Here is a 23602-nt window from a genome sequence, read left to right on the forward strand (position 1 = left end):
ATATCTAAATCCATTAAAGGCAAATTGAACACAATTCAGGGAATTGTATTCAATTCTTGATAAACGTTTCTTGTACAGAAGGAAAAGACCAATCCCTGTCCTAGAGATTTTAAAAATCTAGTTTCAGAAAAACTAAGAAAATGTTACAAAGCAACATATGAATGCATGCCTGCCAGATAATGGAAATTCTTGATGAAGATACACTTGACTCGATGTGGTAGATTTGTTTCTGAAAAAAATGTATACATTTTATTTCTGTAAATTTACCTGCAGTTCAGGGTCAATTGGGAACCAGTAAACCAGTACTAGAGAGTGTAAAACAGATCTTTCCAAAAAGGGAGCTAACCTGGTTTGATTGTTCCTCTCACCATTCTTATAGTGTATAATTTTCACAAGTGTTTTACACATATCCGTATATTATTTAGTAATCTTTTATTGTATCTTTTATTGCTCTTTGCATAATACAAGGCATATAACAGGTGCTTAATAAATATTTTGAAAATGAAAGAAAATGAAATGAAGTCCTCTCAAAGACACCAGAACCTGGAAAGGTAGCCGTTATCCCCTGAGCTGACCACATTTAATTCCCAGAGAAGATAACTGTTTAGATCTTCCCATAGCACAATCTAGTCCTATGGCTCTCTTCCTTTCACCAGAGCCATGATATGGGGGCAGCCCTGTGGGCATAAATTTACCAAATATTCTGATGATCAATCAAAGTTCTTTGACAACCACTACTTATTGGGCATCTAGTGTATGCAAAGCACTTATGCAGTTATTATTTTATTTAATTGTTATAATATCTCTATGAGGTAGGTACTATTATTATCTCCATTTTATAGATGAAGAAATAGAGATTTACATAGGTTAAGAGACTTGTCCAAATGTCACACAGCTAGTATGCAATGGATGCAGGATTCAAATTCAAGTATGTCTGACTTCAGAACCCAAGCACTTGACCATCCTATTGTGCTATGTTCTATAGAACTGTGAGCTAGTGCTCATGTATTAATGATGACTTCAATTTTGCATTTTTAGGAGCTATATTTATTGGCAGTAAGTCATAAGGAACTGTTGTTATACCTTGGGGACATGCATTTGATGGCCCAGGGGAAATAATATTCAGGGTTGTAGACCAGGTTTCTAAATTCCAATTCAGTTTAAGAGGTAGTTCATTCCGTTTTATAGTATTCCCTAAATTAGAGAACACAAAGATGAGATCCCTGAAAATTGAATGTCTATGTGTTACAGTCTCTTGAAGGTAGAGACAATCTCACGTTTTCAAATTTCCCAAGATTATAGTTTTTACTGGTCATATCATAATCTGTTTTCCAAACCCACCCATTTTTTCTTGCCAAGGCCTTGAGAGCACTGTTCTTATAGTGTACAGTAATGAATGACCAAAAGTCATATTGAGTCTTAAAGATGAACCAGAATCATAAAGAGAAAATTAAATTATGTTCATTTTATTTTGGTAGATTTTCATCAGAAAAAATAAGCAAAAAATGGTTTCTAGTAGTTCATTTCTAAAAACAGGGTAGAGTAAATCCAGAAACTCTGCAGAGAAAGCATAATGTGGACATTTTGTGGAGGAAAATGAGAAATACTTGCCGTATACACAAACATTTAGCCATCTGTTTCTTTATGTATCTTTTATTTTCCAGTTTTAGTTCTGCTCCACTAAATCAAATTCAGAACTAATTCTCTTAATTTAGAGGGGAGGAATTTGTGGCCTAGGAGGCAGATTCTGATGATACTGCTGGTCATCACAGCTTGCAGCCCAAAGGGTACTTTTCCCTCCTGGTGAGCAGCTATGGCTATCTAATAGAGAGTAGAGGCTTTTAAGAATTCACGATTAGAGGATTTTGGAAACTTTAAGCTAATCAGAAGGCAGTAGGTGATAACACTCTAAATCCTAAGTGAATCTCATGGGATAGGAGCCAAATAACATGTATCAAAACCTATTGAACATGTCTCCCTTTATCTCCCTCTCCCTCTTACCCTTCCATTCTCCCTTCCTTGCTTTCTCTGTTTCTTTGTATGTGTCTCTATTTGAGACCTTTCTAGGTGTTGTTCTGTTTTATACTTTTTTTTGTCTCCCACTTCCTTTTTCTCTCTCTTTCTCTCCCTTTTTATTTCTCTCTATATATTCCTTTTTTCTTTTTCTTTCCCACCTTTCTTTCTCTCTTCCTTGTGTTCCATCCCTTAGAGTTCTTCCCTCCATTCCCCATGAATTAACCATCATATCATATGAAATATATATTAAAATTAATGAATGTTAATGTTCATTGAGCAGCAAGTAGGTTGTATTTATTACTGTAAAGGGGCAAATCATTAAGGTTAATCCCAGTTGAGTAACACTGTACATATAGTTTACAATTGAAAATATTTTTTGAGTCACAGCCCTCACCAAAATAAGGTTCCCTTCCTTGTTCCTTAACCATAATCATATCTTCTGTCATTCCTCTCTACCTTAGATTTGATAAATAGTCAGCATTTTTTTGCATTTTGTTTTGTGCTCATTATTTTTTGAATTTTGGGAAGCTAAAATTGCTGCTTAATGAGAAAGAGAGGTTATGGATAATTTTTCTTATGTGGGTTTAGGATTCTAGTACTCCAAGTTTCTGGGGTTCAAACATGCCACATGTACATTCTGTTCTAGAAGCTCTAACAGGGAATGACAGAATATGGAATTTCATGATGGTTGAAACCTCTAATGAAGAAACTGTTTTTTATTTTAGATTAATGCATGTTTGATTTGCTTCTCTTTGCCTGTCCAAACAGGGATTTTTAATTTTGGTTTTAATTACTTCCTTGTCCTGAAAAATGATTGCATGCAATATGAAGCTCCTCTCAGTTTGGTAACTTTCCACTGGTTAACTGATAAAGGTCATCAATGTTTTAGAAAGGAGAATGAATGAGTGAGTGAATGGCTAAACAGATTTACTTAACTCATTTTTGTTGCATGCTATATTGTTTATGATGAGCCTTGTAATATCTAAGGTTTTGCCTCTTTTCAGCTGTATTTTTTTCTTTTTATCGTAGTTTCCAGGCACTGTCACAAACCCTTTGATTCTTTGAAAGCTAAACTCTTAATTTCTTTCTTAAAATGCTCATTTTCATTAAAGTACTATTTAACATTAGACATTAACTTTGACAGATGTTAATGCTGCTTCTCAATTAGGTGAAGTGTATTCCTGGGAAGGTGCCAATTTGAATTGAACATGTTTGAATTTGGTATGTGAACTAAAACCTTGCTCATCCATCATATGGATGGTGGAGCAACTGACTAGTTTTGGACATAAGTGTTTTGTTTTGGGATTTTTTTTTCCTAGCAATATTTAAACATTAGAAAATGGCTTCCTATTCTAGCAAAGAGAAATTCGTATGAATGTACTACAAGACCCCCTTGTCAGTTCCTTAGACTGCCTAGAATTTAAATTGGCAGACATTACTTTGGTATAAAATGCTTTCCATGGACAATATTAATATTTTAAAATCCTTTTTACTCCTGAAAATTTCCAATAGACAGGAAGTCTAGCTCTGCTTATCCTTTGGCTACTAATGAATGCTATTGAATTATTATTTATCATCTTTAGGCAGAGACACTGCAAGTATGAGATCAGAATAGCCAAGTAAGGCAAGCATTTAATTTTAAAATTGAAAAAATAATCCACTGAAATGTGACAACTAAGGTGTGGATACTAGACTTGAGTCAGAAAATCTGGGTTGTATCCCCACCTCTGTCACTAACTTACCTGGATCACCTTGAGCAAGTCACTGTCCAACTCTGGTCTATAGTATGGTCTCTAAAGGCCCAACTTCAACATTGCAAATTCTATATACTAAAGAAAAGCTGAATCCTCTTGTTTATCAGCTATCCATACCAGTCTGGCTGCTCTGAGGTCAATCTACAGCTGCATTTTCATCTTTTTATAATCCCTTAAATCCTTGCTAGGCTTTCACTGCTAGTTTGTTTCCCTAGGAATTTGCATTTAGAGACATTGAGGACTTCCTACCTTTGGAATTTTTCTATGCTCATGAGTTGGGATAAAAAAATGCAAGAATCAAAAGTCTTAGTTTGAATGTTTCTGCAAAATCAGACTATTTCCATCATGACTCATATACCTTTACTATTTCAGAGCTTTGAAGTCAATATGTTTGAATCTTGGCATGGTGAGGCATCGTTGTCATTTTCTCCCATTAACTGTGCTAACATTTTCCCACGTACTCCTTGTTCTAAACGTTCTTTTTTTTTTTTTTTTTTTAGCCTAGAATGATTGAACAACAAGGTTCCAAATCACGAGAAAAGCTTGCTAGCCAGATCCTCAGTTACATTTTAGGTATTTAAAAATTTCATTGATTTGAAATAGTTTGAATTACAAACTGAGCTAAAATTTACCTTTTTTTTGGGTCTGCTAGGAAATAAAGTAAACAAAATAACTTGCCTCAAAGTGTTGAGAAACTAACTGTATAATGAACAATTTCAGCATGTATAATTTTTTAAATGAAAAATCTAGAGCTAGATACAAAAAGCACTTTATTAAAGGAGGCCTAGCACTATCATCAAAAGAGCAGGCAATAATAAGCATCGGTGAGGATGTGGAGAAATTGGAACCCTCATATATTGCTGGTGGGAATGTAGAATTGTGCAGCCATTCTAAGAAATAGTTTGCTGGTTCCTCAAAAAGTTAAAGATAGAATTACCTTTAAGACTCACCAATTCTACTCCTAGGTATCTACCCAAGAGAAGTGAAAACATATGTCCACATTAAAACTCATGTGTGAATGTTTGTAGCAGCATTTTTCATAATAGCCCAAAAGTGGAAACAGTCCAAATGTCCATCAGTCTATGAGTGGGTAAAAAAAAATATGATGTATCCATACGATGAAATATTCGGCAATAAGAAGGATGAAGTACTGATACATGCTATAACATGGATGAAACCTCAAAAACATGATAAGTGGAAAAAAGCCAGACACAACAGACAATATATTGTATGATGCCACTTACATGAAATGTCTAGAAATAGGGAAAACCATAGAAACAAAAAGTAGACTAGTGGTTGCCAGGAGCTGGGGGGTAAGGGGATTTCACAGTGACTGCTAATGGATATGGGGTTTCTTTGGGGGGGGTGAAGAAAATGTTCTAATATTGAGTAATGGTGATGGTTGCACAACTCTGTGAATATACTAAAAACCACTGAATTGTATACTTTCAAAGAGTGAATTTTGTGGTATGTGAATTATATTTCAGTAAAACTGTTACAGGTAAAAAAAACATTAGCGACTGTATTACTATAACTATTTGAAATTATAAAAATGTATTTAAATTACATTTTATGCCAGGGGCTGGGGAGAAGTGGGAATGGGGAGTTAGTATTTAATGAGTTTCAATTTGGGAAGATGAAAAAGTTTTAGAGATGGATGGTGGTGATGGACACACTACAATATAAATATACTTAATCCTATAGAACTATATACTTAAAAATGGTTAAAATAGTGAATTTCATGTTTTGTATATTAAACAATAAAAATCCATAACCCTAAAACATTACATTTTATATTATTCTAATTAATAAGTGTTCTTTTCCTCTCTTTTTCTTCTTTTTAACAGGAAAACCAAAAATGTGATTGGCCTTTTGCTTTTTATGCATGGGATTCTTCTGGTCTATGTTTTAGAACTTCTCTCTAGTGCGTGTGTGTGTGGGGGGGGTGTTGGGGAGAGAGGTTATATAAACACACATGTCTTTATCTTGGCTTTGAATTAGAACTTGAAAGTATTTTCTAAAACTTTATTTGCTTGTAGGAAAATAAAGGAAGCCAAACCATGAGAAATTTATGTTGTTAAATTATAGAATAGTGAAATGCTGTTCTCTGGGTATGAATTATCACAGATTTCCTGATTGTCTTTGGTTAATCTGGGTTCCTTGAATGGAAAAAAATTTATACTTTATAAATCCATAACATCTCTGTATCTTCCTGTAAGTATTTTCCTTTGTATAGCAGAATAGAATGAGCACCGAAATGCATTGCAAATACAAATACAGTGGATGAGTTTCAGAATGCAAAGGAAGGGGTGGGAAAATGAAAAAAGAAAATTCAGCAATGAGAAAGTCACTGAAAAAGGAATTAAATTCTTTCCGAAGACCACAGAACTTTGTTATGACCCAAGAAGTTTGTAGGGTCTGAGTTTGTAACCTTTAAGGATTAATTTGTCAAAACATTTTCTAAGCCTGGCTGCTATCTAGGACATTTGAAGATGGATGTCATGAATGCCAGTAGTGCCATTAATATGGTGGGCAATCAGAGGTGTTTGTTTTTCTCAATCAGGAGATGGCTTTTTTTTTTTAAGTACAAGGAACATACAGTGAGTGTGTGTGTGTGTGTGTGTGTGTGTGTATGTATGTGTGTATGTGTATGTGTTTTCTGTATGTTCTGTTGCAGGAAGAATTATGTTCTTCCAACATTCTACGGTGGGGTTTTTCTAGAGTTTGGCACTGTGATATACTACACTTGATTACAGGATCCAATCAGAGTTGATGTACTCAGAAATGCACTGATGTGATTAATGGTCTCCTAGATTAACCCTATTTCCTGTAGTTTCACAATTTTTGAGTCATATCTTAAATTATCCTTTATAGGGGCCCTGTAATCCTTGTATTTTTAGTCTATAATTTGCCTGATTATTTTCATTTTCTTTGATTTTTTCTTTTGCTTGAAGAAAAGAAATTTTGATCTTTCTTTGAACTCTCTGAGTGCTGTTCTATGATGACTGGCCAACCTAATATAAGCTTTTTTTTTTTTTTTTACAATATGATATCACATACACTCATTATTTATTTATTTTTTACTGCCACTAGCACTAGATCCAGAAGTCTTCCCACAAGTTTCCACTAGTCTGGTTTTTATTCTCCTCAAAAGTAAAACAAAATATTGTCAGATTGTACAAGTTAACAGGGAAAGACATCAGGAAATGGCTGTACAGGAAATATAATTGATCATTCACTCTTTACAATTGAAGTGGTCGCAAGATTGGCTAGCAGACACAATCTATTAAATGAAAGAATTGATGACTTCTAAAATCTTTGAGGCTTTGAATACATTTGAAGATTATTGGCACCTTTGACTTACTGATTCTTTTTGAATCTCTTACCTTTTTCAAATGATTGTCTGCATTTGAAAATAGGAACTTTCATATCCAGTGATTGCTTTAATATTTGCTTTGTTTTCAACAGTGCCCTTAAAGATAGCCGTTTCCCCCCAATGACAAGGGATGAGCTGCCACGACTTTTCTGCTCAGTGTCTCTGCTTACTAACTTTGAAGATGTCTGTGATTATTTGGACTGGGAGGTAAGACTATAGAAAAAATTTTAAAAACAATAAAGGTAACTCCTGAGGAGATATTAAAAATTAGGTCCAGAAAATAAGTTTTTCAACCCATTCTGTATTGTAATGGAGGTCGAGAGTAACACAGATAAATAAACCTCACAGTTGAACAATGAACTATGGGTAAAGGAGTTTTTTAAAGGGCTAAGTGCCATGTGCTGTTTGGTTTTCATTTTTATCCTGCACCTTATAAAAGCTGTTAATAAGTAGTAGGAAGGACTGACTGAAATTTATTTCTCCTCTTATGTCCATTCCAGTGCATTCTGATATAACTGCCACTAAGCAATTAGGTGGTCAAAGGATACATCTCAGACACAAGAGGCAAGAATGAGTTAGGATAATATACCATGTGAGGGGAATCAGCTCATAATAATAACAGGGTTTTGTTAACTAGAGTTAAATAATGCTAATTCATTCTTGGCTACCTTAATGTAGCCAAACATTGTTAAACACACTAACAAATAATATTAAGGTTATATCTAGGGTATGTGTGTACATTATCATTATCAGAGTAACTTATATTGATCATATTTTTATTCTTCTTTAATATGTGGGGTTGGTTTGTTAATGAAATTCAAAGGTTCTCACCATGATTTGGTTTGGTACTTTGGAGGATAGTTGAGTGTAGGTCTATGTCTATGGGTCTTTGAAATTTTACACACAAATATGCCCATACTACTGAATGCCTATTGTATTCCAGGCACTGTGCTACATGCACAAAAATGGTAAGATTTGGTCCCTGCCATAAAGCATCTTATAGTCTAGTAGCAGAGAGAAAATGTGTATATGAAGTATGAAGAAACAAGTGCTATGAGAATGAAACAATGGGATTTCAGTGATATACACAGTATATATAAATGGATAGTGCTGATCCTGGCAAAGTTGAAATGTGTAAAACCTTTTGTACAATTAAAATTTTCTACTTGATTGTTTTCTACAAGTTTGGTCCTATTAATTTTTCTTAAAGAGAAGTCTACCAACCTTATGGAAATGTTCCCCAGTATTTTATTTTTAAATGGACAAATCGTGTCCCCTACCCCTTAAAACAGTATATTACTATTTTAAGGTTGCTGCTTCCTCTTCTTTAGCCAGAATTTTATTTCTGCTTTCTGTATTGTAGGGTGTTGTATGTGTAGTGGGGGGTAGGAGGAGGAGCGCAAGTGATTATAGGAGAAAAGCCTAAGATCTAGGGGATGACTGAGCTATAAGACTTCTACCCTTACTTGTAGCCACTGAGTTAGAAATATAGTTCTGGCATATAACGTGTTTGTGTGTGTGTGTCACATATATGAATATATAAACATGTGTATGCATGTGTTTTGGGGCAAGGAAAAATGGGAGAATCCAACAGCTGTTATAAGTATGGGTAAGCAGAGAGTACACCATCATCTTCTTTAGTCCACTTCCAGCACTGTCTACAGCTAAAATTAACCTTGATATTATTGGGCTCTTATGTTCATGAGATGTATCAGCTTTCTGTTAGGAGGGTGGGAAGTAAAGCCCTTAAGAATTTGTACTGTGTTCTCATTCAGGGTGTATTTATCCTCTTTGGTCACCATCTGCCAGCTTGAATTTCTAGAAGATTCTACATTGCTTCTACTTGGTATTGTGTGTTTACTCATTAGGGTTTAAATATTGGTGTCTATTAAGTGATGCTTTCCTGATGAAACAAAAATACATATATCTCATTCTCAGCAGCCAAGTTTTGAGGAAAAAAAGAACAAAATACATATATTTTTTGTATTTCAATATGTAAGTATTTGAAAGTGAATTAGATACTGCCAGAATGGCTATGCTAAGAGGAAGAAGCAGTCCTTTTCAGTTAGTTCATCATCGTTTCAAGTATTTAGCATAAGAGAAATTTGTTCCCAACGAATAAGGGTGAAAATTACATTTTTAAGTACAAGAATGTGATTTGGTCTTAAAAATAGTCAGTGATTGAAAATGGAATGGTATTATTGTAGGAATGATATTCTAAGGGTTATCCTTCATGGTTCTGAAAACGCATTGTTACTTTAAATACAGAATGCCAAAGTAGAATTAAAGGCATTTTAAAAATTATATATTGATGCAATTCCATTCCTAGGTATATGCCCCAAAGAATTGAAAACAGGTGTTAAAACAAAAACTCGTACACGAATGTTCATTGCAGCACTATTCACAATAGCCAAAAGGTGGAAACAATCCAAATGTTTATCAACAGATGAATGGGCAAACAGAATATGGTATATTTATACAATTGAATATTATTCAGCCATAAAAAGAAATGATACATACTACAATGTATGTGAATGAACCTTGAAAACATTATGCTAAGTGGGAAAGAAACCAAACACAAAAGGCCACATATTGTGTGATTCCATTGATATGAAACATCCAGAATGGGCAAACCTATACTGAGATAGAAAGCAGATTAGTGGTTGCCAGGGGTTGGGGAGAGGGGTGAATGGGAAGTGACTGCTTAATGGGTACAGGGTTTCCATGTGGAGTGATGAAAAGTTCTGGACCAAGATAGTGGTGGTAGTGGCACAACATTGTGAATGTATTTAATGCCACTGAATTGTACACTTTAAAATTGTTAAAATGACAAATTTTATGTTATATGTATTTTACTACAATAAAAATGGGAAATAAACTTTATATATATATACACACTGAATGTCCATAATAGTAATTTTAATTTATTGAAGAAGAAATTTTTAAAAATTAAAAAAGTATAGAGAAAGAAATGCAAGTCATTTATAGTTACACCATTCTGAGATAACTACTGTTAACATTTTGGAATATTTCTTTCCATTCTCTATCCATGTCTTTGTATATATCTATAAATCTATATATTTGGTTATGTAACTGGGATCATATTGAATATACAATCACTATTTAAAACATTATGGGGAAGTCTTTTCTCTTTGTAAGTTAATTATATTGAAATTTCCTTTTTGAGAAGTCAGTCTATATTATGAAAATATATGCTTCACTTTGAGAAATTTCACACTGTCAAAGAGGTACAACTTTTCTTCCAAGAATGAAATATCCTATTCACCATAAGTATCTAATTTTAACCTGAAATGCAAAGTCCTATGTATGTTTATGCCACAGGGGAAAACAAGGAGATTATTATAGAATTTTAATAGAGAATTTTTAAAGTCAAAGATAGATAATGAGTATGTTTTATACAAGCAGAAGCCTCTAACAGGAGTTTTCTGGTGGAAGTACAGTTTGAGAATTGAACCCCACTGGTGAAGTGTGTTACTGCAGTAGAATTTCTAATTAAAGGGATGAAAATGCCCAGATCAAAGCAAGAAGGAAGACGGCAAAGGCTAGAAGTCCCAAAGCATAGAGGTAGGTAACTTCGCTGACAAGAGAGACATCCCTGTGGTCATGAAGATGAGAGACATGACCAGTAGAATAGCTACCTGATTTTCAGATGATCAGGAAACAAATGAACTGCCACAGGGCTGGCTACCATCTTACTGTCATTTTCACCTAAGATTTATAACTCAGTCTATTTGAGAACTCTCTTTTGGTAATATGTCTCTCATTTTATAATGGAAGTTAGTAGGAAAGTAGAATTTACTTCAGACTTTCTTTTAGGGGCTAGAGTGCTTCTGATTGATAATGTGAGGAATGTTTGATGAGTGGGATAAATGGTTTCACGTGTGGATGTAATTAATTTTAAGTCAATGTCGAATTGACAGAATGATCAATAATGCTTCCATATTTTATATTTCCTCAAAATAGTAATTATAACGTTTTAAATAAGTGTCTGTAGGAAGCTTCACAAGGAATCTGGGTAGTCATTAAAAACAACAAAACCATCCACAAAAGGCTGTAAAGATAAGTTGGAGCAGTGGCCCCACCCTCTTGAGAATTGCTGATCACTGCCCACATCATGATCTACTTACTGCCCTGGCAGATATGAGAAGGATGAAGAGTGAATAATTTGGGGAAAATATTCATTAACTGATAAATTGGGATATCTACCTGCAAAGCTAAAATGGTTGTTAAATGAGGAAAATTGCTCCCCTAGGGAGAAGTGTGACATGATATGCTTTGTGTTTGAACACAAAGACTTATCACCATTGTTCTGTGCTCTTCGGGTGACAGAATTATTATCTTAATTCTGAATGACAGCGTGATTGACAGACATGGTGCTTTAGAAAGAAAGAAAAGCTCTCGTATTGGAGCCCTCCAAAATGACATATAACCTAGAACTTGTAGAGTTAAACTGTTTGGAAACCATGCTTCCTTTTAAAACATCTGGAAGGATATAAAACCAATGACATTGCAATGACTGAGTTTGACTTGGGGGGGGACGGGGGCGGTGATTCTAGGTGTGTCACTTCATAGCTGCTCATTTTCTGGATGATACAAATGAATAAGCATTTGTTTGTATTAGAACTTGTATAGGAAGTATGCTACCAGTGATTTTGTGGGAGCTAACGTAGCAAATTTGCTTACAGAAGTCAAAATATTTTCTAAATTGTATTCAGGCATCTTTCACTTCTGTGTTTCAGAGACAAGATCATTTGAAGGCATGAGGAAGAAATATTTTCTGTATTCCAAAGTAGATCCTCAGATCATATTTCAGTAGATTAATGACATTTTCACAAACCCTAAGTCACTTTTTCCTATATCTAGCTCTCTGGATCACTGATATCTCACTTGTCTATACAGCTGCCACTTGGGCAATTCATTGTGGTCCTAAGACAGACTGTTCCTTTTTAGCACACAGCACTTACGTGGAATCAACGCATGCTGGGTGGGGCTGGCCAGCGTGATTCTTGTGTGATGCCAACAATCTGTCCCTGGACTATAAAGCTAGGACCCCAAGCCCTAGTCTTGCTCTGTCTCTAAAGTACCAAAGCATCTGTCATTGTTCATGAGCCTTGTTGGACTCCTGGTACTCAGAAAGCTGCTCTTTACTTTAAAAGGAACCTCCAAAGCACACCTCTTGAGTGATCACAGCTCCATTTATGATGTGTTTGGTTGCAGTTAATAATAGAGTGCTTTTGTAACAACCTTCATGAGAGTAAACAGATGAGATGAATAAATTGGCTACCATCATTATCTCCCATACATTTTAGAATTTAATGTTCTCCTTTCACCCGTACTTCCCCCTTAAAGGTTTACGGTTTTTTTAAGCTCCTCTTAATGTACTACTGAAAACAGAGTTCCCATTCACACACAGATGGTTAGCATGACTCAAAGTCACCAAGTGAAATGACTTGTAGTTGTATATGTTCTGTTCCCCACTCCCCTTCATTAGTTTTTCCCAGCTATGATATACACCATGCTTTTCCTTTCTTCTAACTTAAGGTTCCTGCCTTTTAAAAAATACGGGAGTCATGTATCTAAAAAATGTTTTTTTACAGTATGTATTTTCCCAGGGACCTTGAGGTTTCTGTGTGAGACGTCACTGTCATTATAACTTAGTCTTTGTCTTGATGCTCTACTTTAAATGTTTTTTCAAGTGCTGTGGAGCATTGAGAAAGGAAGACTTCATTCAGGCTCCCTGGCCATGTAGAAAGAATTTGCTGTGCATCAGCAAGTCAAGGTATAAGAAGCCTAGTGGGGAAGCAAGCCATACAATGTACAGTGACTTCTTACAAGGTGATTTAATGCATAAAAATTTCCATTAGCTGTTGGTACCCATAGTGAAATGGGTTGCTTATTAGTCCATTCTCAGGACTCCTTAAGTTGCTTCCTGCATTCTTCCCAGTATGTTGTTTGGTCATACGGGGGAGTGGGGGGTGATCCTGCTTCTTTCCCCATAATCTGCAAACTCTTCTTGTCCCTTCCCTAGCAGTTTTATTATAGTCTATTCTTTCATGTATGCTTTGTCTGTATGTATTCCCAGCATTCAATAAAAAGATACTGTATTTTGGGAATAAGGAGACTTGGGTTCTGTTCCTAACTGCCACTGCCCAGCTCTGTGACCTTTCTGGACCTCAGTTTCTTTAACCAGATTCTGAAAATGTTAGACTAGGTAATACCTAACATCTCTGGACTCTGACAGAATGTCTTTAACTGACCTCCCCCCGCCACATACCTTTTTTTTTTTTTAAATGGCTTGTTTCATTTTACCTCCAGAGAATGAATCATCACCCTCTTGGAGGTCCTTAACTTTTAAAATGGCCATTACCAACTTAAAGGTAGACAACAAAAGTAAAAAATAACCCAATTAAAAAAATTGTACATTCAACATTCTAAGTATGAAACTGGAGCCCTGCCCTGAAGGACTTATAGTCTAATTGGGATGGCAGGACATAGGCCTAAGTTGGTAAATAATTGGTAGAATGAGGGAAAGATGAGAGGTAGAGATCATATAGGAATTCACAGGAGGGAGTGATCACTAGACAGCTAAACTAGAATATAAGGCTTCATGACGGCAGGGATTTTTGTGTTTTGTTAACTGCTGTATCCCCAGCATCTAAAACAGCTTGGAGCATAATAGGTACTCAATAAAGATTTGTTGAATTAAATTAAAAAATTGTACATTCTAGATTTTTTTCACAAAAAGAATTCACTTTAGAAGAAAAATATTCTAAGCCAACGATGCCTCCATTTTATTACTGTATCATTGTTTATTTTAAGTCAACATTATATATTTAAATCTAAATTAAGCAAACACATTAGGAAGTGATTATTCACTCTACAGATAGATATTTTGCTTTGCAGAGGAACTCACTATAGGGTTTCTTTATTGTTTTCCTCATGACTTTAAAATTAATTCATTTATATAAATTCAGCTCACATTTAATTTTTTAGGAACAAGTCTCTTTTTTACACTGAGTTAAACTGTATTGACTCAGGTACTAAATGTACTGTTCTAACTTGAATAAGATTTTTCTTAATTTCTTATCGGTCAGACAACATTATTTCATCTTAGGTATGTTTGCCAAGAGGTGATTTCCCTCTGCTAACCTTTGGAAAGTAAACTAAGTCACATCTCTAGATTTTGAGAAAATTTTATAACTTTAGTTTTCTTCCCTGTAAATTCACTCCCTCCCTTACTCCCTTTTTTTTAAAAAAAATGGTCAGAATGCATTTTTCTAACTTTTGATGAAAAGCAGGCTTTTTATTTAAAGGTCACCTGTGTTGCCTGAACTTTCCTTGGGAAGCTTTAGGATGTTCACTTTTTGTGGAATGTTCATTATAATTAATCATTACAGAGAATTTGGTTTTTTCCCCTTAATTGCACTCTGAGCTGTCACTTGTTCCCTGCAAAATATTAGAGTAAGAACAGTTTCTTTCATTGCAAATGATACATAAACATGTTTGGCTTCATAGCGTTTCAAAGCACTTCTTCGTTAGCCATACTTTACTTAAAATCTTACTAAAAGTTCATGGGGGTGATTATTAGAGAGTTCAGGTATTTTAGAACTCTGTGTCAGCTATTAGTTAAAATAAATGTTATCAGATTATTCAGTGGCCTTTGTGAAATAAATTGGCAGACTTGTGTTCCTGATAGACAAGATGTCTAGTCTCCTACATGAATCGAAATTGGCACTAATTGGTCCTTTGGTAAGCTCTGCAAAAGCCAGGAATTGGTTCATGGAGACTGAACTATTTTTAAGCTAAAGGTGACTAATTTTCAGGGATTTTAGAGAAGAGCAACATATATGTATTTTAGTCAGGGAGACCTTTGCAATTGTTTTCACAAAATAACAACAGGAAAAAAAACTTCAGCTGATGTAGATGATGAAGCAGAGTTTTTTATAGTAGAATGTGTTAAAAGGTTACTCATATCCAAGTGATAGCTTTGCTATCAATTATCCCTTTTGATTTATGTTTATAGTATTCCATTTCTAAAAGATTCTCAAAGGATATTTGGAAGCAAAGGCAGGTACAGGAACTAGTCAGATAATGGATAAAAAACAACCTAAAATATAGTCCTTGATGGTATCTCGGTTCAGGAGAAAAATATTTTTTAAGTAGCTAAGGTAAGAGTTCATCTCTAGGCGGTACTAGGATTACAGGTCATCTTTATTTTCTCCTTTATACTTTTCTGAAGGGATTTTTTTTTTTTTGGTAATACATATGTACTATTTTTATAAATAGAAAAAATATGTATAGTTTTTAAGGTTTACAAAAGTAACTATTTACTGAGCGCGCACACACACACACACACACACACACAAAGCTGAATTGCAACAACGCTCTTTTTAGAATTTACAGTTTGGCCAGATTTTGAAGGGATCATGTTAATTAGATGGGCACCTTCAGAACTTCAGACTTGCTTCTCAAATTGGTGGGTGGATTGAAGTGATGCAGAGTCACAGCTGTGAGGATTTGATGGGCACATCTAGATAGTATGTAGTCTGATTTTGGGTGGGGGTAGGATCAGGTTTGGGGAACATGGTTCATTAGGATCTGTACAAATCATTATCAACTTCTATGATTAAAATCTTAATTTTTCTTGCTTAAAGAAAAATTATTCAAGATGATAAACTTGGAGTAGGCTCAAGTTTGAAGTATTTTTCTCTTTTACATTGAATTTACTTTCACTGGGAAAAGGAAGAGTCACGGTTTTCAGAAGGCTGCACTGGGGTAGAGCAGAAGGTACTGTGGGGCAGTAAGTACAAGAGTGGAATGGGCTTCACTGTGAGTTTTGTGCTTATAGGGGAGATAGCACATATGGTTTTCTCCTCCTAAGAATGTAAGAAACACCAGACTCTGGGTCAGACGCATGGACTGTCCAATGCAATGTTTGCTTCTGTCCGTGATACCCAGGGCTGTTTTTCAAGAGAGCATGAGTTTCTTCTGTGATACCATCCTCTAAAGGTTAGGGAGTGTGCCAAACATCCTGAGCTCCTCTCATTAGGAACAGAGTCCCTTCATTCAGTTCAATGGGATTGGCATATTGAGCCTGGCAGGTCAATCTTATGTGAATGGCCAGTAACTGACTGCTTTGTTAATTGCAAAGCATATTTTGCCAAATGATTTCATCCAAAAAGACATCTCAAATAACTTTCGATTCTTTGACCTCCTGATATTTTTTATATTATTCCGATGAACTCACTGTAAATGTGTGGAGTGAGCTATGTTACTAGAAGGAAACCCAGCATTTGGTTCTGAAAATGGGGAGGAGTTTGTTAAGATAGGATGCCACCTGAAGGAAGTAGATTGGTTCTCTTAGCCAGGATGTGATCAGGGGAACATTTAGCATTGAGGGTCAGAACTGTGGAGGTAATTGTGGACCCCAATGTTCAAAGGTTTATACGGAGCCTACTTGATCTACTTAGTCAGAGCACATTCATTTTATACTCATTTATGCTTTTTAGCCAGCTGACACTTTTTCATGTTTCAGTGTATTCAGATTGTTGGCTTGCTGATTAGGCTCACAAGTAAAAGTAAGACCATTTTGTAGTGCTACTAGTAGATTACAGGACTAACACTTGCCTCATAGACAGGCTAGGGTATATTAAGCTTTGATTATGCAATTGTGAGGAACATAATATGGGCCATGTATTATAATGGGGTGGGAAAAGATAGTTTTTAAAAATGCTCTTGTGTTGAGGGTCACTGCATTAGAGGATAATAGTTTTAAATGAAGCCACATTTCTAACAAGGGGCCAGATAATGAGGATAAATGAAATCTGTAGACAGTCTTGAAGCTTCATTTTAGCTATTATTTATAATCTCTTCTCCTACCAGACCTTTTACTATGTAGCAAAATTGATTAATTTATGTGTATCTCTTCTCTGTGTCCACATGCTGTCTGATAGAGGAGTGAACAAATAGAGAAATGGACAAGAGAGGAAAGAGGATGGGGCTGAGGCCAGGTGGAGTTAGGGATGCATAATCCCCAAACTGGATAATCAACCCCAGAATAATCAAGATATATTTTAGGGTCCTAACATTAATCTTGATATTTAATCATTTTGAGCAATGTTAAAAACAAAAGATTGTATAATAGCATTAATAAAAATCACTTGCTATGGAATGGTTCAGAATAAATATGGGCTTTCTTTTTAGCATGAAATAGGAATCTGTTGAACTGGTCTTAATGTTCTCTCAGCACACACAGATACAGCTCTGTTTAATTCCATATCCTCTTATCTATAAGTCCTACATTTAATTTACTGCCATTCTAGCCTTGCTTAGCAAAAGTACAGTCTTGATTAAAAGAATATTATCACAGCTGATGGGCCTTGAAAGCATTATTTTCCTTAGACTCTCTAATTTTGTAAATGACCTGCAGATTCCCATAAGGCTAGATTTGCAAGTCTCCGGTTTTTGCCCACCTGGCTATGCTTTGGACAGTGGTAGGATTAGTTGACATAGTGTTCCCACATGCCATCTCCTTATCCACCTTTAGAAACAGAACGTTACTGCAATAGAGTTGTACAGCAGGTCTGCTTCAGGAAATCCCAGTTCCATGGTTAGCTGATCTCTTATCTAGCTCATGACTGATACGATATCCTTTATCTCTTGGGATGCTGCTGGGCTGAAGGATTCTCCAATCTGTGTTAGGGACGATTCAATTATTATGCATGAGGGTTACATTTTGGAGTTGCAGCTGTGACAGATGCCTCCCTCGAACAATATGGAATTAGTTTTGGTGCTCATTTCATTGGAGATGACTTAATTTGCAAAGCCAGTGATTTCCACAGGTCGGCCACAATTGGTCATTCTCCACAGCAGGCTGTTTTCCACTCTCCTGTTTTGATTGTGCAGTATGATTATTTGGTGGCATTTGTGGCTCTAGGAGTACAGAAAATGTTTTTGCTCAACAGGTGACAAAAAGCTATTACGCTTTGATTCTGTTAAAAACATTATTACCATTCTCCTGATTCTAATAGTTGAAATAAATGAGTCACTGTGGTTTTGGCTTTACAGCTTTGTGAAGAATATTTTTGACCTATGAAAAAAGTTATTTCTCACAAAGGATTTACTTTATAAGCACCATACATGCAGTTCAACTTACAAGGGCTTTCAATTGTTCGGAAATGTAGGAACCCAGAAAATAATTAAGAGTTGTAAGTGTGGTACTAAACAGAATGGGAGAATTTTGATGTTTTTTCTTATCGAATTTGATGGTGGGGCCTTGTCAAAATGCAAAAGTAAATAAAGCAATCTTGTAATTTTTATTTTGCTCATTATGTCTTTTCTATCCCCCCCCCACACAGAGCTTTATTGAGATATTCATATACCATACAATTAATCCTAACTTTTTTTACTTGATAAATTACTAAGGTTTAAAGATTTCTGACGTTTTTCTTGAAGAATACAGAATGTACCCCTATGAAGAAAGTATGTACATGTCTAGGTTACCCCCCATTTGCCTAAATCACTTTTTACCCCCAATACATAGCCACAGTTTTTCAGAGCTAGAACGGTTATGAGAGGTTATCTAGTTAAACCAGAATAAAAATCACCTGAGGAGTTGTTCTTTTTCAAACTATACTTGTTGAAGCATGAAACCTCCCAAAATTCTGATAAACTCTGCAGCCCCCATCCCCACTCCATGCCGTTTAAATACCACTGATTTCGTCTCACACTCTCATCTCACAGATACAGAGACATTCTTCCTCTCGCCATTTTGACTAGACACCTTAATAAACACCAAAATTCTTTTCAGTTTTAACACGACAGATTTTTGACAAATAGAGTTAAAGATTTAAAATTCACTTCAGTGAATGATGGAACATAAATTACTTATGTATTTTTAAAAACAAATTATGAAGAGTCTGATATTGTCAAGGGAAAAAAATTTCAAAGTCACTGAACAGGAAGTTGGTATACAGAAAATGTTGCAAATTTGTCTCTGTCTCAGTACTATGTCAGGCACTGGGGAGATTAGTAGATGTCCTTTATCCTGGAAATGCCTGATAGCTAAGCACTCATATTTCTTCTCAGCTGTCCACAGTCATTTCCCACAGGGTATGGAAAGTCTTATTGTGTTAGTTTTTAAACAGCTGCCCTGGTTGCATTTTTAGCAGAAGGAGATTCATAAGAATACTGATATTAAGAGATAGAAGAAATAGCCACAGAGATATGCTTTAATAAAACACATAAACTGCTCAGAAGATCTGATACGCTCTAATGGATGGACGTGTGAAGACCTGGGGAGGAATGAAATGGATTTCCCAGAGGACTTTTTATTACCTGAAAAATTGGAAAATTTCAGACTAAAGGCAGAAGAAATGAAAGAGGTTTTCATTGACCCCTTTTCCTCTTCTAGACCTTTCCATCTATACAGATGGAAAGAATAAAGGTCTATGACTTCACTCACTTGCTCTGAAAAGAAGCCTCCATCCTGGGTAATAATGTTTACCTGGTTATACATCTTCCCTCCAGTACCTTGGACAACCTGATCCTCCACCTGGGAACCGCTGATTACAGGCAATCACAGATTTAGGAGAACAGAATGCAGTTGTTATGCTTTTGAAATTTTATTTTTATCATCAGTATTTATAAAGAAGTTAAGAACTTTTAACGATCTTTAGATCTGCAAACTATTCTATGTGAGATATGAGTGGGAAAGACAGATTCCTTTCAATTGTACACTAATCAAAGGAAAAGCACCATATTTTTTTAATTAGCAATAAATTGTCCACGCTTACTTAGAAGACTGCCATTTTAAGGGCATCACCACAAGTTTCTTTCACATAAAAGAAAAAAAAAAGTTGCAGTGGTCTCTTGGCTAGTATATAGAGAAACCATGCAAAAATGCCCTGCCCCAAAGTGATTTGAAATCTTTATTGCTCTTAAATTGAACAGTGCTGTGTGAGGGCAATGGTGTATATGGACAGTGAGTGGTTGCAACTGGCCCATTCTAAGCCATAATACATTTTTTACTGTCTGTGCTGGATGATGATGTAGGATCTGGTTGTTTTCATTATTTCTTGTTTCCGTCTTTCTTATCTGACTGTGTCTGCTTACCTGCATATAATCCAAGGCTTTAAAGAGGCTAGACAGTTTGGGAGGGGTTGAGCACTGGAATTTTTGGAACTTAATCCAAAGTGGTGAGTGTACCTGCAAAACAGGATGGTTGTTTGCTCTCTCTTTGAAGTCAGTTCCCTTTGTCTCATTCCTTGTTGTCATGAGCCACAGTTTGGGAGTGGGGGCAGAATTCTTGCCATCAACTGTCTTGTTCTATACGCAGCCCCAGAATGGTTATTCCTGTTTTTCAAAACAGAATAGCAAAGCCCAGTGCATGTTGGGCACATGCACTTCCACATTTTCAGTCTCTGTGGCCATAATAATGCCTTCAAATCTCAAGTCAAAGCTTTAGAAAGAGAAAACTGATATATCCTCCTAAAAACAAGGGGAAAGGAAGAACTGCATTCTCTTGAAAGTTAAAATATAACCTTTTCTTTCTGATTCTATGAAGAAGACTGTACTAATAAAACTGCCAATTTCTTTCAGGTGGGTGTACATGGCATTAGAATAGAATTCATCAATGAAAAAGGATCAAAACGCACCGCCACCTACCTACCGGAGGTTGCAAAGGAGCAAGGTCATTGTTGTACTTTATTTCGTATGATCTGGTGAAGAATTTAGACAAATATACCAATTGAAATGCGTTATTTGATCTTGCAGTTTTATGTCTGATAATTGATCAATGTCAAATAAGAAATGACTCTTCCATTACTGCTACTGCAATGTCTGTATCAAATCGGTAAACTGCTCACACAGAAGTTGAATCCCTGCACTGAAGTTTGACAGCATAAACACATAAATGCATGCTTTTTTAAAAAAGCAAAGATTTATAAAAGTTGAGTTTTATTTTAGGCAACAATTTACTACTAATTTGAAATATCATTTTCCTATATTCCATTGTGCTGTAGATTGTGGCATGAACAAGCCTTTTGTTTGACAGCCAGCCACATAGTTCATTGTCATTGTCAGTATCAAATGTTTCATTCTTAGTTGGTTGCCATTACTCATTCTGCTAATACTAAGATTGTAGGTTTCCCATTAAGATTGGGAGCATTGAAAATACATGAAGCATTAGTGTTTTATATGCTTGGTCTACACTTCCTGATCAACAAATATTTTCCTATTTTGCAGATATAGCACAGACTTTTATGAACCAACCCTATAACACAAAATAACTTTTCACTCTGTAGTATTTTGTCTTTTCTAGCCACTACCAAATTTTAGTTTCACGTTAGTTGAAATGAATATATCTTTTATCTTATGGAACTTTTCTTCTCATCAGAAAGGATTTGTAATTTGATTTTCCCATGTTTGTTCATATAAATGTGAGATACATAATAGCAAAATTTAATGTCATTAAACCCCTAAACAAGAAAGTCTTTAAGGCAGTTATCTAAAGATTTATTTGGGTTGCTTTAGAAAATGTCTTAATCCTGCAGTATCAGTGACTTCATAAAGCACACATAAAAGATAGATGGCTTCAGATATTAGTATACCATCTATGTCAGAACCAATAAAAATGCCTTTGAGTATCACACACAAATATACTTGATTGATTACAGATGATACCACTAGGAACAGCAATTACCATAAAGTAGAGTGGGAGTCCTAAATACTATTGAGTTGGCACCATGACATTTAGGCTTTTCCCTCCTTTTTAAAGATGTCACTGTTACAGGAGAGTACTGTGGTTGTGGTTTGTTATAGTCATGACTGAGCACTTTCTACCAGCCTCGTAGATTCTTTGCCTTTGAATGTGGTCGAGATAAACAAGCCAATGTTGTTAGACATTATGGATAGCTAGAATTTAAGGTGTGTGGTGATGAACCTGCTTTTGTACAGGATGAAATCTTAGCTTTTCTGTGTGATTGTTTTTAAGATCAAAAGAGTTGATGGCATTTGTTGACAGTGATAGCTGACCTCTGCAAAGTCATTTTGTATTTAACCGAAGGTGTGTTATGTGTGGCTTGACTGATATTTTATCTGGTCTGCTCTCCACAGGATGGGACCATATTCAGACCATAGACTCCTTATTGAGGAAAGGAGGATACAAAGCTCCGATTACTAATGAATTCAGGAAAACCATAAAACTGACCAGGTACAGAAGTCGTTTTCTAGCGCAAGGCTAACCAGTACATTTCAGTGCATATGTCAATGACCCTTTGATTTCTTTGGTCTATCTAACTACACTTGCTTCTCTTTTCTGAAACAGAGTGGAAATGAATGGCAGGGCCATACTGAGGATGGATATGATGGAACTCTGCTTGGCAGTGAAGCCTGTATGATATATGAACCCATCCTTCCCATCTTTAGCTCTGTGTGATTACTCTGCCTTTGAACGAGCAAGCCCTTGCAGACTTTAGACTACATTATTGGAGAAAGTACCTAAATTAGCTATTGGCTAGCTTTTGACCTTGTTTAGCGTAACCCCAGGATTCGGATAAGCAGTCCTCAAATTTGAATTTAACCTTAGAATTTTGGCAGTAATAGAAGTTTACCATGAAAGCTTACTGAAAAACACAACTGAGCTAAACTCAAATGCTAAATAAATTTTGGCATGGAAAAATAGGGATACTTATTTAAAAAGGAAAAATATCAAATATTTTAGGAAAACAGGTTGCTGTTTCCATTTATTTCAATTCCACAAAACCACATTGAAGGCCTATAGTCTAAAAATGAACTATCTTCAGCTCTCTCTGAGGAGTTACAAATTTGAAAATGCTTCCATCTCTGCTCTCCCTGAGTTCACAGTTGAAAAAAATAAAAGGGCATATGCAAAAATAATTATTAATCTAAGGCAGAATATAATGGATGATGTAAGATCATAAAATAGGGAAAGAGGAGTTCCAGGAGGGGGTGGGAGATAAGGGAAGGTTTCAAAGAGGAGGTCAATTTGGAGCTGGGCTTGAAGAATAGATAGAATATGTGACAGGTGGAGAGTGGGGGAGGAAAGGAATTCCCTCAAAGAGGACCTTATGAGTCAAGGCATGTAGGTGGCGAGGTACAGAGCAAGTTCTGAGGAATGCAAAAATAGTCTAATTTGGCTGATCTTTCAGTGTACATAGGGAAGGTGGTCATTAGAGGAAAATATACCCCCAAATTTATGATAGGTTGGGTCAGACCACTGAAGGTCTTAAGTTCCAGACTAAGACATTTGGACCTGGCTCTATAGGCAATTGGTTGCCATTGAAGGATTTTAAGCAGATGAACTTGGGGAGGTGTAAGAATGGCATTGGAAGAAGGAAAATGAGCTAGGAAACATTGAGAATCTAAGAATCTATGGCAGCAATCCAAGGAAGTGCAATGGAGGCCTTAACTAGAT

The 23602-nt window shown here is 35.7% G+C and overlaps 1 protein-coding gene across 3 annotated transcripts in view; it reads left to right on the forward strand.

The window, feature by feature from the left end:
• AMMECR1 (AMMECR nuclear protein 1) overlaps positions 1-23602 on the forward strand; it is a 110647-nt gene that overhangs the window by 81403 nt on the left and 5642 nt on the right. For all 3 annotated transcript variants that reach the window (XM_069463524.1, XM_069463523.1, XM_069463525.1), the window contains 3 exons: positions 7239-7353; positions 20767-20857; positions 22282-22378. In XM_069463524.1, the coding sequence (XP_069319625.1) occupies positions 7239-7353; positions 20767-20857; positions 22282-22378 (303 nt within the window). The remainder of the gene's footprint in view (positions 1-7238; positions 7354-20766; positions 20858-22281; positions 22379-23602) is intronic.

Source organism: Eulemur rufifrons, chromosome 30 (genome assembly GCF_041146395.1).
Source record: "Eulemur rufifrons isolate Redbay chromosome 30, OSU_ERuf_1, whole genome shotgun sequence".
Taxonomy (NCBI): domain Eukaryota; kingdom Metazoa; phylum Chordata; class Mammalia; order Primates; family Lemuridae; genus Eulemur; species Eulemur rufifrons.